The following is a 15,392-nucleotide window of genomic DNA, read 5'->3' as shown; positions in this document are numbered from 1 at the left end:
TTATTATGAATTATTATGGAGTGAATCAATAATTTTTATCTTGAAATTATAATGCTCAGTTGAATTGGTTCTGAAATTAAAAAACAATGGAAAAATAGTTTTTAAAATTGTAAATTATCAATTAATTTTAACTCTAAAATTGTAATTGCAACAAACTCATCTAGTTTCTTTGTTGTTAATTAATTGGTGTCACAACAAGGTGCCGTTCCCATCCTTACCAGTTACCACAGTACACATTAACAAAATGAGAATCATAATAATTCATAAACCAAAGAGAGAGCAACAATTTTGTAACTTCACTCATTCAAGTGAGTTCCCCCACGTTGCCATGACATAAATTGGGAAGAATTTGAAGTTTACAAGGAAATATTACCTCAAATTTGGTTTATCTCTAGCAAGATTATAAGGAAATCAACAGTTCAAGAAAGGGAAAACTGCATGATTGCAACCTGTTTGCAAAAGAGACTGCTTAAAAGTTACAATAATAGTCAAATTACTTAAGTAATTAACTAACAAAAAATTAAATCAAATGGTGAAGAGTTGAGAAAGAAATAGTGGCGCCAAAAGCAATATCCACAAATATTTTGTTGGTTGGTGAAAATAATAAGTGGAAGAGCTCCTGTCACAAAATAACAGAATTTCAACTTCAGTCATACAACAAAAGCATGAGAAGAAAATCAAATCTCCTAAAGTAAAGGAAGCTCAAAGAAACATCATAAGAGTAAGAGAATATGATTTTGAAGTATTAAGCAGGACTTATCATGTTAACTTCGTGTTAGCAGAACTACTCCACGATATCAAACACTTTGTTTTGAATTTTGTGGCACTTTAAATTCAAAGTCACTGTTAGAGTTGAAGAGGCAGGACTTATTTATAGGAAAATTGCTACAAACGTCGTTCCAGATGTAACAATATTAGAGGAAAATGTTGCATGGACCACTCCATGCATGCTATCCAATGCTTAGAGAAAGAGAGAAAAAGAAATATAAGTATAATAGGTTATAGATGTTGATTGACTATTCATTAAAATAGGGTGTTTTCACTTGTCACCTTATATCTATGTTTATCTGATTTCAAGGTTTTAACTTTGTTGCCATCATTATACACTAGAGAAAAAAAGTTCTAAGTTCAACAAAACCAAAGTCCAAAGCTATGGAAGAGCTTCAAACCAAGTTTATTCCGGCAGCAGAAGAGATAACCAAAGCTCTTTCTGTTCTTCTGGAGCATGAGGGTGAGTTTTGTCTTTCTAAATATGATTTCTAGAGATGATAGTTCACCAATTAATTTTTACGGATAGCATATATTTTCCTTAACAAATGACTGAAACACTTATTCTATGGTGTACAGCATGGTTTTAAATTGCAGTCGCGGTCGCATTGTGGTGAATCAGAAAACCTTTATATTGTGGACAATTGCGAAAAAATGTTACTGATGCGGTCACAATTGTTTAAAACTATGGTGTACAGCACATTGTACAGCTATTGCTCTTGCAGAAATAGAGAAAGAGAAAAAGGTTGTCTAATGAGAAGGCATGGGAAGAAAGTGAGAAATTCGAAGCAGAGAATAAGTAAGTCTTTTTTATTTTGATTTCATTTTGCAGTTTGTAGTAACTAGGCATAAAAAAACCATGTTACATTGCGTAAAGAACCCTAACTTGAAAACAGAAAGTCTATCAAATAATTAAGTTCTATGGTGATACGGTTTGCATAACACAATAACTCTACTAGTGCAAACCCTTCATAAGTTCATATGCTTCAAGATCAGATGAGGCTTTTATTTAAGACATGATTTATAAAATATATATATATTTAAGACGTGATTTGTGATCTGTATGCCAATATGTTATGGGAGGAATGTTTCTACAAATTTACAGTGTCATTTGATTTTATTTTTTTTATAGTCTGTTTCATTATGTTATGTTTTAAGTAAACTTGAGAAATTATTGTTACAGGGCCCAAAAGGGGTGTTCTATTCTTGCTGCTAGACATAACAGTGAGAACGCAGCTCTGCTGGAAGTTAATATTAAAAAAATTGAGGTAATACTAATAAAAACTAATAATTAACACTAACATAACATTTGTTAGTCTAAAATAAACTTGTTCAGTTATTGGTTGGCAAAATGACATTGTTTTTTCTATTATTCATGATATCAAGATGCATGTTTGTGACACCAAAATAAATATAGTTTTTGTTAGCACATCATTTTTAAAGGTCATTTTTTATTATTATTAAAGATCTTATTCTAAACAATATAATCAAGATAAGACAAAACAAAGTAAGAATTTATGTTGTCCTGTGTTAAATGGAATAATATACTTACATGATAAAATGCTTCTGTTGACACCAAAATAAATATAGATTTTTCATCCAACAAATTTTCTTATCTTCACTCTTGTCACATTATATTGAGTGAACTAGGTTCACATAAACATACAAACACTTAAGAGTATATTGCATTCAACTTTTTAATAACACTCTGGTGTCTGTGCAGGAAAAAATAAAAGAGAAAAGGAAAGCAGAATTTTATGAAAAAGTGAATAACGAAAGAGCCTTAATGCACAGCAATCAGAGCAGAAGGCAAGGTTTGTAAAAAAAAAAAAAGTCTCAAGTTACATAAAAATGCTACAAACTAGGAATGAAATTGTCTACAACTTTTCTTGCTTGTTTTTAAATGTTGTTTATGTGTGTAGGAAATTGAAAGGGAAACATTATGAGAATGTTTGCTATGTAATTAAACAAATATTTTCAGTTAATTTATAATTTTTTATTAGCTAAAAAAAACTTGTTTGATAATATTATGTAAAGTTTGTGACATACAGGACAGCCTGAAGGTCTTTTTGTTAAGATGCTTTATTCCATCTTTTTTTTTCATTTGGTTTTTCACAACAAGAATCATTGTTACCATGGAACATCAAGCGTTTAATATTTTTTACTGACACTAGGAAGATACCTTCTGTGCTTCTTATCGATTTTCAAGTGTTTTGTTTTATATTAGTTGCACTTGCACATAAAACAAAATGAACGCATCAAAATCATATGGACTACAGACTATATAGAAATTGATTTTTTAAAAAATTTTAGGATCAAAAGAGATATAATGAGGGTTAGATGGTTAAAAGAAAAGAAAAGAAAAGAGAGGAAATTAGAAAAGTTTTGAGTCCGATTTCTTTTACTGATAAAATTAACATTCTAACAAACTATGGTGTCACTTGATTTATTTTTAAAGAAAATAAAAAATAAGAGTAAAAATATATTTGATTAAAATTTTTAAAATATTTTAAAAAACAGACCCAAAATTAAAAACAACAAACCAATGTTTTTAATTTTTTCTGAAGAAGTGAAAATGCAATGACAACATGATATATATTTGCTTTATAAATAAAAATAACAACTAAACTAATAGACCAATTATGTCATAAAATAATTAATGTTACTTTATATAATACTAAAATTTTTAATGTACAATGCATAGTTCTTTTTCTGAAGAAGTGAAAATGCAATGAAAACATGATAAATATTTGTTTTATAAATCAAAATAATAACTGAGTTAATAAACCAATTATATTATAAAATAATTAATGTTGTTCTATATAATACTAAAATTTCTAATATATATTTAATGCACATGTAAGTTTACATAATAAATTTTGTGACAATTAATTTTGATCTAATAATTAATTTTTTTACATATATAAATTTTTATTAAACCTATGATTTTAATTTAAAATTTATATATGTAAAAAATGCATTAGATCAAAATTAATTATAATAAGACAAAAAACAAAAATCTACTTAATATAATAATTATAAAAAATTTATAATTAAATTTATTAAAAAAATTAAAAATAATTTTTTTTAGATTTTTTTAAGATATAGTTAATACAGATGTACAATCCATATGTTTATTAGAAAAATAATTTTGAATTTTTTTTAAAAGTGTTAAAGGTAAAAGAAATCTACACAATGCAGAAAGAACAAGCCAAACTAATGTGCTATGAAGTTAGTAGTAATTTAAGTGCGTAACAAAAGTGGAAGCACAAACATTAGAGAATAAACCGCTCAACATATTAAAAATATAATTTTAGCAATTACATGTAGATAGTGATACGGTACATCAATAGTCGATGATATGATATCGGATTGAGAAAAAGTATTATAATTAAACACTATAAACATAATCATTCAATAACAACTCTAAATTTGTTAATTTTAAAATATTTATTGATTTTTAAAATAATTATTTTAAAATAATTCAAATAATAATTTATGATTGAATAATGATATAAAATTATCAGTACATAACTATTAAATTCTATAAGAAATAGGAGAGTATAATATAAATTTCAAAATTACATAAAAAAATTAGATAAGAAATGAAAAATACACTCATTTCAGTCAACTAGTCGCATTTCTACCGGTCCTTAAAAGTGAAAAGCCTAATAATAATCATATTTCTGCAATGTCATTAATATATGCTGAATAACAGTTGTACTCATCTAAAATTACTAGTTCATTTTCTCATATACTAATAGCATGTTTGGATTAGATTAATTTTTTCCCCGAATCAATTCCAAATTCTCATTGAAAGTCCAAGCAACAAATAGTTGCTTTCACTTTTTTCAATTTTCAGCATAATTTCCTTCCAAAATCAATTATGATAGTTAATTATCCTAACATGCTATAAGTCTACAAAATAGCCAACAAAAAGCTACATGTCAGCATATCAACAACATCATACATGCACTAATTAAGGGTAAGGAAGGGGCTGTTGGTGTCTCATAATTCTAAGAAGCTCATGTCATTGTTCATAGGAAAGTCTAACAAGAGCTGCAAAGAAGTGTCACAAGAGTCATGGTGTAGTTCACTAGAGCTTGATGATGAATCCGAGACAATTTTCTTAACACCCCACAGAAACTCCTCTTTCACAATGCTTGCTGGGGTTAAGGAAGCCAAATCCGTTGTGGCAGACTGTGACTCACATTTGATTGAAGATTCTAATTTGTGGACATCACGAAAAGATTCTCCAAGATCAGAGTTCCAAATTCGTAGGAAGTAGTCAGAGTCAGTTTTGTTGTTGTTGTTGTATAAGTGTGGTTCCCTTGAGAGCCTTGCCTCTGCTTCAAGCCTTGCACTCTCCCACTGGGCCATGTGGCGGGTTGAAGTGGATGATGATGCATGAGCCTTGTCATTAGGGTTATGTGGAGAGGCTAGTGGTTGGTGGGTTTGTGGGTCAAGGCCCATGCAAATGAGACGTTTCTTCAAGTGGGTGTTCCATAAGTTTTTTATCTCATTGTCTGTTCTTCCTGGTAGCTGAGAGGCTATAGCAGCCCACCTGTGAATTGGTTCATTTTTTTTAACATTGCCAAAATATATAGCCTTAGAGAAAAAGAGAGAAATCATTATATGGTTTCTACTAATATCTACATGACATGTAATGAGTTTATTAATTTTTTTCTCTCATAGATAAAAAATTTTGAGTACGTATCACATAAGAGTTGGTTGAGACTGTGGAAGAGGGACATGCAGTTGTTATTAACTGAAATTTGAAAATAAGAATTGGAGCCCCCAATGGTGATAATTGTTGTTCATATGCAGATGGCCCAAGATGTCTTTTATTGGGGTTCAAGAAATAAATGGTTCTAAATATAATATTAATAAAGGACAATCAGTAATTAGTGAAATTAGCATACAACTTTGTTCATATTAGTCTTTGATTCATAAAAGTAAATCTAAAGTTCCTGAACATATTTTGTCAATCAGATTAAGTTTTAAGGATTAATTTGACTAATGAAATGTGCATTTAAGAACTAATTTGATTGAGAACATCCACATGCAAACTCTTTGGGGTGTAATTTAAATCATTTAGGCTTTAATTCAAGCAAGAGTGCAAGACTATATATTTTATCTATAAGACAATTTTTTTGTTTTCAAAGGAGCCTAATAATCACACAAGAATTTTGTTTTTATTCATACAGTAACATGGAATGTGAATCCACTTCAAGAGTTATTATGTACAAGAGAAAGAAAGACACATTGTTCAAATGAAACTACACTCAAACCTTGTGTCTTTCTCTCTCCCGCTTCACGACAGCTGCTTCAAAGTAATAGGGCATTTTAAACACCACATATCAAACTTTCAATTCCAAAATATCTCCCATGCATTAATTTAGATTTGGACTCCATTTTCACATAATAAAAAAGAGTTTAAGTTGCAAGACAAGAACTAGACCATTGACACATTAATTTTAAGCAAACACAACTAAGAATTGAAATAGATCTTTCCATCATTTACCAAAGCTATGTTAAAATTTTGTGTCTCACTCTTAGTCAACATTATTAGGTACCTATTTCCAAGGATACCATGAAGCTGTATGATTAGTTTTTCATCCTCAAGTGTAAAGGAACCACGTTTAATATCTGGTCTGAGGTAGTTTGTCCATCTTAACCGGCAACTCTTACCACAACGAAGAAGACCTGAAAGGGAGGGTTAAAAGGGAAGTTATATGGCCAAATATTCTTATGTAAAGCAAGTATAAAAACAAAAGTGTTCATGTGAAGAAAAATCTACAGATGGACGAGTGAATTGGCACTTGCTTAGCTTATGTGTAACAAATCAAATAAAAATGAAGGCCAAGTTTTCGGTTGAAAACACAAAAAGAACAAGAGAAAATCAACACAAAACTATGACTTGATATTTAGAAACAAAATGGTTATCAATGTAAAATCTACGGCTAAACTTGAGTACATATTTCAATCATATTCAATGCTTAAAAATATTTCTGTTAAAATTTAGAAAATGATGAGTAAACAATATTTTGTTATTCCTAACAAATTTTTGTGAGTGTGCTAAAAAAGAAGGTTCTGCATTTCTCCTTGAAATTTATAATAAAGGGACACTTTCCCCTGCCCTTCAACCCAATATTGTTCTAATAACTTGGTTGCAAAATTAAAAACCATTAGAGGGACCCCAAAATCATCCAAGGCACTTGTTAACAAGCCTAACAGCCTATTTCAAAGAAAAGCTCCTCTAACTAAAGCTACAGCCTTACCATAATTTTTTTTTATAAAAAAAGTCAAATTTGAGAAACATATGCTTCATATCAATGGAAAGGTATTTTAAAGCAGCATTTTTTTTATTGCTTTCTGAGTGTAACAAAAAGAGGGAAACTTTTTTGTTTCCAAGAGAGAAAAGTGATTGTTGAAGTAGAGTTTCAAAACATGACCAACAAAGCAAGAGAAAAAACACAACAAAAGGGCATGGGAAAACCTGCTAAATTGGGGAGAGAACGCCAACTTCCATGACCACCATTCTTGTTGATATAATTTACAAGAATCTCATCCTCTTCAGCAGTCCAAGGACCTTTCTTCAACCCCATCTTGTCACAACATGGTTTCCTTCCCATCCTTACCAACAAAGAACATTCACAAAGTTAGAATCATAACAATATTCATGTATAAATAAAATATAAAAAAGAAAGAGCAACAAAAACAATTATTATTTATTTTTAATTTTTAATTTCACACACGAACCTTCAAGAGTGAGTTTCCTTGTCCGTTGCAAGCTAGCTAGCACTTGAAGCCTCGAAGTGGGTATGACATAAATTGGGTAGGATTTAAAGTTGAAAGGAAAAAAATGTGTATTATGATCATTATGGCTATTCGAGGAGGCAGTATTTAATGATAGGGGACTTGCAAGGACTATAGTATAGGCGAGTTTCAAGCTTGCTTTATGCAATAAATGTGTGTGTTCAGTGAATTCAGAAGTTGAATCATCGTTGTTGAGCATTGTTGCACGTACATTGTGTGTGTTTTTCTCTCTTTTGTTTTCTTTATTACATACTCCTAGTCCTAGTATATCGATAAAACTGAGAGCATCTTTATCTCTCTTTCCCTGGCTACACACAGGTTACAAAAACAATTTAGTTATTCTAAGTTTTGATTAATTAATTTTAAGGAACTGTACTTGTATTAAATAATAGTGTTTAAGTGAGAGGGTTAGCCTAAAGAAACTAAAATAAAATTTGTTAATTTTTTAACGAATAAATATAAAATTTATCATCAATTAAAACAAAATAATGATTAAAACATAAATTATTATTAGGAACCGTTGTAAAAGAAAAATTTATTAGAAAATAAATTTAAAAATTATATATTTATTAGGAATCAAAAATATATTATAAAAAATAACTTATTAATTGTTTCTTTAGAAAACCTTCTTATTCTTATGAGAAGAAGTGGGAATCCAAAATTTCTAAATAAGTGAGAAAGTTTTAACTATATTTATAATAATGTATTTTCAAAAATCTTTTAAATATATAAAATACATTCCAAAAATTATAATTTTTAATAGACAAATGCTTAAGACACTAGTTAAAAAAAGTAAGAACATCTCCCGCGATAGGAGCTTAGTTGCATTCCTTATTGAATTTTGGGTGGGTCCTATAATCACGTAAATATATAAGAATCAGAAATTATGTTTTTCTTCAATGAAATCTTTCTAAAAGAGATGTCACATGTACAAAACGGTTTTCCTCTTTTTTTTGCACGGGATGATGTTGGTTGATGTAAATAATTTAGTTTTTAATACCTCCAACGGAGGAAAAAATGAAGACATTGTTCCTTGTGTTTAATCAACACTAACAATATTATTGCTGGAGATGCCCTAAAAAGAAAAAAAATTAAAAGAAAAAACTTCTCCAATGCCATTTACAAATAAAGTTTACTAAAAGAAGTTTGATTTTGTTGGTTAATTTGAAAATCGAGATGATACTGGATAAATCTGAAGTCGTGTATAACACTTTCAGATTGAATCAAATTTCGGGGTTCAACCAAAATTGTTCAATCGGATAAAATCAGAAGATTATAATTTAAGAGTTTTGTTTTAGTCTTGTATGTTTTGTCACCCGTTATGCTTTCTGAACCAGAATGATTATTTATGATCAAAGAACATGTGGTTTTTGGCGGTTGATGGAAGTTTTTTCTTTTTTAAAAACTGCTGTTGATGGAAGTTTTAGTAACTTTCATGTAACTTCCAACCGTTGATGGAAGTTTTAGTAACTTCCATGTAACTTCCAAAATTTGTCTAAACTGAACATCTCATTATTACCTTAAAACAAGCATTCTCATTTTAACATAATAAAGAGATCAATTATTTTCACGTTATTCCTTTAAAATTTTATCGTTTTAAAAATTGTGTTAATATTTTTATAATTAAGTATTAACACAACTCTCAAATTAATTTCATTTTGAAGGGATAAGGCGAGACAGCTTAAAAAATCATATGAAAGAAATTAATTCCTAAAAAAATATAAAATAATTTATTATAAAGTTAACCATAATCATAAAAAGTCAACAATAGTAATTTATTATTGGCAAAATAATTGTGTCATGATCATCGTTATAAAAGTAGTTACTAATTTTTCTTTTGCGTCAATTGTAAAAGATCGTCACTTACTAGTATTGATCAAGTCATCTATATCTATATATACTAATATAAAATCCCTTTTGATTATTGCCACAAGTCGCCATTTTATGCAGTATAGCTTGTTATTTCATTTTTTTTCTTTAACCTTATCCTTTCTCAATTTCTCTCATGGTCTACACGTCATCTTTGGTAGGAAGGAAATAAATAATATACTAAAAAATTATATATTTTATTTTGTGAATTCACATCTCTTATATTTTATTTTAATTAAAAAAAATCCTCTAAATCAAACATACCTTACAAACTCTCTAGGAGTCAATCAAATCAAACGCTATTTTTCTTCTTCCAATTACTCTTTCTTTGTACAAGCAAACCAACAATGAAAAATCCCAATACCACCAAAATGAAGCCTTCCCTCCCAAGCCAAAAATCAAAACCGAAACGTGACACACCAAGTCACCACTTTAGTTTTATTTTTTATATAACATCTTTCTATTAATCCTTAAATTATCATATTTAAAATTTAAAATAAGAAACAATAAAAGCTGCATGATAAAAGGAGATAAAGAGTGTGTGGTTCTTTACCTAAGGTTTTTGTTTTTTTACATAAATGGCATTACAGATGAAAGCGGATGCAGTGAATACGATAGTGACTGCATTAAATACAGAATCAAGAAGAAGAAAAAAAAGTTAGTACTATAAGATTGAGTAATGAAAATGTACTACATCATTACATATAGTGACATGCTCAGAGATTTCAAAGGATGGACTGAGAGGATAAGAAGCATCAATGAAGGTGCAATAAATGACATGCAGTGTACGGATTCAGCATCACAAGAGCATTTATTTTTCTACATTTCATGTTTTTCTACGTAGAAAGAAGGAAAAGAAAATAAAAAAAATCTTAATAAAAAATAAAAAATAACTATTTTAATCCCAAAATGTGTCAATCAATGATAGAATGAAAAATTTTATTTAGTTCACGTTAAAAGTATATTTTGTTAGGATTAATTTAAAACTAAATTATAAATTTTAGAAATTAAATTATCATTAAATGTGAAATGGGTTTATACAATTCATATAATTTTAAATTTTGACAGTGTTAATTATTAGTTTTTACCCAAATGTGAAGTGATCATGACTCGATCCATAATATAAGAGATAAAATCGGTTTAATATAACTTTTTCTTATAATATATACATATTTAGAATATGACGTCGAGATCACTCATTAAATTAAAACAATTTTAAATTAATTAATTCACATATTTAAATGTAATTCTGAAATTTATTTTAAGTGCTAACTAAATAGTCACTTAAAAAATAAAAATTTACCCAGTTCAAAGTCATAAATAATCTTTCAAGAAAAAAATATAGTAAATGTTTAGTCTAAAATCTTAGTTATTTAAAAATAAGGCACGTGATAATTAATTACTTACGGAAAAATGATTTTTATTTATTAAAAAGTACCATTTTTTTTTATAGAAATCCACTTTAAAAATGCATTAATAATCATATTAATATATATATATATATATACTAATATGATTATTAATGCATTTTTAAAGTGGATTTCTATAAAAAAAAAATGTTTTTAAATCATTGTACTTAAAAGACTGGTCAGCAAAATCCTTAAAATAACTATTTGTTCTGAGTGAAGTATTAAATTAGAAGTTGTCTAACTTGTCCCAAATTCCTTTCAAAAAAACTTATCCCAAATCAGAATAAGATAAATAATTCATTGAAAATGATTGTACAATTAATTGTGTATTTTAAGATCATCTGTATAATATTCTTAATTGGATCGATCATCTTCTTTGAAGTTGTTTAATCCTGCTTTTACTTGGGATAAGGTAAAACAACATATTAAATTGTGACACTGTATTGAATCAAATGTAAAATTATGTTTTGTGAACGTTGTTTCATATATATACTTTTTTTGTTTCTCAATGTCAATTATCTTTATTTCTCAGAAGTAACTCTGGTTGAGACACGTAAAACATTAAATATGAACATCTCACTAAAAAAAAATCTTAGTTTGTTACATTGTAGAAAACTAACTCTTTGTCCTAGTTAGTTGTTTGATTAACATATTGTATTTTAAAAATAAATTAGAATTTGCGAGGTATGGCATGGTGTATTGACATTATTGTGCATTTTCTTTTCGCATCTTGTACTTCTCAGTGATTCTTCCCATTTAGGTAATGCTGTTCCCACTTCTATATTCTAAATATTTTTATAGTTGTATCCCCTCATATGGAATCAATTCAAAATAGTATTCATGGATTCTTACATCTAATATTTTTCGATTCACAAAAAATAAAACATCAACTATTTTTTTCTTTTTACATTTGTCAATACATGCTCTAATTGCTTTTGCAAAATGACGAGTTTAAGACACTACATTTTTTATGATCGAGTTAAATTTATGACACTATCTTGAGTTTAAGAATAATTTACCACACAATGAAGATTAAATAATGATTCCGATTGATTAAGTTTTCTGATTTAAAGCAAAAAAAAAGAAGAAAAAAAAGTTTTCTGATAAACTTTTGACCAAACGATCCTTATCCTGCAGCGCTCAGCTTCGGGTAATAAATGCAATGCTAGCCGATGATATTTTTATGTATACTTTTTACTTTTTAAGATAATGAAAAAGCAACAGGGAGGTTAGATCATATATCATTACTCGAAAGTCCACCATTAGGGTTGGTTTGAAAGAGTAGAAGAGGATGAAAGAAAAGAAATATAAAAAAAAAATTATTTGAATTAAGGTAAAAGATAAAAGATGTAGGACGTACTCACATAATTTTTTTCAAATTTTCCTTTTTTTTTCTTCTCTAACCAAACAAAGGCTGGTCAAATTAAATTCTAAATAAAGATATATCCAAAAAAAAAGAAAAAGAAAAACTGAAACTAACGTATTATCCAGTAATTGGTGCGCAAATTTTGAGGATTGAGTCATAGTTTCTAAGGTTATCATTTGTCAACAATTTTTTTATCCATCCAAGATAGTTTTTAATTAAGAGTATATGGAAATTTATAATAATTTATGCACTTTATTCATCTAATTGAATTAGATGTATTGACATCATTTGTCAATATTGAATAAACCAACTAAGAAATAAAAAATCAATACTTGCAAATAAGAATCTTTGATAAAAAAAAAATATCTTTTCATCGATACAGTTTGAATATAAACAAACTTCTATTACGGTTAAAAGTCATCTCAATATTTCTGTCAACTAATAAAAGGAAACATTATGATAGTAATTTTTTTTAATATAGTTGGTAAACTAGTAAAGGCTTCTCTATAATATTTTTTTCTCAAATTATAACAAATTTACTTACATATGTACACATTATGAGCAAATTTGGTTATAATTGGTAAATTTGTCTCTTAATGACTTATACCCCTCTCCTGCTCAAGTTAATCCTTTATATTCTCATTTATACTATTCAAACGTGAATCATAGAAACAACTTTTAGTTGCTTTTGGAGTATCTTAATATGAAAATTTGATCAAACATGAATAATAAATACTAATTCAAACACGCACTATATAATTATTTTAAATGCCCAACTTGTTGAGTAAGGAATTGAGGTATGGTATCCCCAAGTCCTTTTGGAAGAGGAACTCCATATTAAGAATGAGTTGGAACATAAGAAAGTCAGACATAGTCTAGTAAGACTTCATTTCACACAAAGTAATAATCCATTTTAATGTGCTTAGTATTAACGAATATTAATGCAAAAATAAAGAAAATAAAAAATTGTTGCTTTAAGAGTAAAATTACTTTTGAACTCTCCCAACTTTAATCCAAGCAAGCACACAATACACTTCAATTCATATGAATTTTTATTCACCAGAAAAATCATATTTATTTGAAGCTCTAGTAACTAAACGAGGGAAAATAAGTATCACGGAATCAACCTTAAATTGCAATGTAATCAAGAAATTATAACATCAGAGGCTCGGTCCAATGGTTAATAATATCTTTTTAATTCCTGTACAATTTTAGGTGATAGTTACGGGATCATGATTTCAGTAACTCTATCTAAAATATTTGAGGAAACTTGCATTCTACCCTCGTGTGAAAAAACTTAAACAAACGAACACAGGAACACGAAACAATCCTTCAAAAAAACAAAAAGGAACACGAAACAAACTAGTCTGCATTGAAGAACACCCAATAAGTCAACAAGGATGAAATGATTCATTCCAATAGGTGACTCATCAATGATGAGAACATAACCTTCCTAATATTTTTAAAAAAAAAAATTTAACAAACTGGTCATAATTCAGAAATGCAGGTTAAAGCTTCAATGAACTCAAAAAACAACTTCTCGTACCCTTCATTCCATGTTATGCATGTAAAAATACCCGAAAATCCTCTCAAAACACTTCGCAGTGCAATCTGCCGACAGTCCTCTAAACCTAGGGTTACCGAAGGAGCTTCCATCGAAGTGTAACGCAGCAATGACCCAATGTTCTTTATTGCTATTAGATGTCAACTTTGGAGTAGGCTTTCTGGAAGTCTCTATATACAGTTGCAATCCACAGGCAATGCAGATACAGTTTGCAAATTCTTCCAAGTGAACATGAATACTCCTCGCCTTCAGAAAGCACGAAAGAGAGGCAAGGAATTTGTTTTACTTTTCATATGTAAAACTAACTTTCCTAGGAAAAAACAAATTAGATTTGTAGTTTTTACTAGACATGGCAAGGGGAGGGGAAAGTTCCTGACTTCGACTCTCTTTCCCCTCCCCAACATATCCTTGTACCCGTTCCTAATAGTAGATGGGTTAAATTTTGTTATCTGATCCCAAGTATCCATTGGGTAACAACTATATTTGTCCTTGTCTCGTCTTCCGTTCAGATTTGTGAAATAAGAGTTTTTTTTAAAAAAATATATTAAAAATATGATTTTAAAAAAACTAAATTAATTATTACACATTTATTTTTAACTACTTATATATCAACAAATTCTTTGCAATGCATTTGTTTGAAAAAATTGTCAAGAAACAAATATTAAATTATGTAAAAATTCTAAAATAAAATTAACAAGTAATAAATATAATTTTAATAATTTCATCATCAGATCTATCTTCGATGGGGGTTCAAATAATTTAGTGGTGAATCTTCCTTTCGACTTGATCAAGCTCCTCGACAAGGTCGACGAGTTCGTCTAATCCCTCATTGTTTTCGCGCATTAAGCTCAAGAATATGTTTATTTGCTAATATGATGGCCGGTCATAGTTCAGTAAAGATTTTAAGTGGGCTGATGAACTTAAAAAGCCACCTACATATGTTTTAGGCCCCATCATTCTAAAGTTTAGTTTTCAGATAAATTCTTAATTTTTTTAAAGACATTACTCAAATTACGTATCTCATTAAAAACTTATAGCAACTTATCAAACAAAAGCTAAAAGAAAAAAGAGTAAGGGTATTACTAGCATAATATCCACAATTTGATTCAAGGAAGTGTAGGCTTCAGACAATTTTGCAGAGAAGGAAATGCCAAACACAAACCTAAGCCTAACAGGAATGAGCAACAGCAAGATGAAAAGATGGGGTGCTCCCAAAAATAATAATAAAAATAAATTCAATAGATATATATATATTCAATTTAGTTTCCTACTTTACTACAAAGTATTATAAAGAGATAGGCACCCTTCATGAGGAATATATGCTTCAACAAAAATCACACAAGAATAGATTTTATACAATCAAAACCACTTACATGAATACATATATGGAACAAGTAATAACATTCTCATTCCCAACCCCAATTAAAAAATTCAGGTAATTCCTAAAATTATACTCAATCAACTCGAATATTTCCCATTAAAATTGAAACAGATACCCCCAGATACAAATTTTGTTACCATGCCAAGATTTTACAAAACATAAACATTTACCGTCAATACTCAACACACAAATGGAATCCCAATTTTCTTTAAAAGT

General features: G+C 28.7%; 1 protein-coding gene across 1 annotated transcript; it reads right to left on the bottom strand.

The window, feature by feature from the left end:
* Positions 1 to 4,563: 4,563 nt before the first annotated feature.
* LOC114405769 (transcription factor MYB41-like) lies at positions 4,564 to 7,801 on the bottom strand. Its single transcript, XM_028368260.1, has 4 exons — positions 7,531 to 7,801; positions 7,268 to 7,404; positions 6,345 to 6,474; positions 4,564 to 5,332 (listed from the first exon to the last, which is right to left on the bottom strand). The coding sequence occupies exons 2-4, from the start codon at positions 7,401 to 7,403 to the stop codon at positions 4,777 to 4,779; spliced, it is 822 nt and encodes a 273-aa protein (XP_028224061.1). The 5' UTR covers position 7,404; positions 7,531 to 7,801; the 3' UTR covers positions 4,564 to 4,776.
* Positions 7,802 to 15,392: the final 7,591 nt, after the last annotated feature.

The sequence above is a fragment of the Glycine soja genome, chromosome 3, assembly GCF_004193775.1.
Source record: "Glycine soja cultivar W05 chromosome 3, ASM419377v2, whole genome shotgun sequence".
Lineage (NCBI taxonomy): Eukaryota > Viridiplantae > Streptophyta > Magnoliopsida > Fabales > Fabaceae > Glycine > Glycine soja.
The sequence above is the reverse complement of the archived record's forward strand: the minus strand, read 5'-3'. Positions and strand labels throughout refer to the sequence as shown.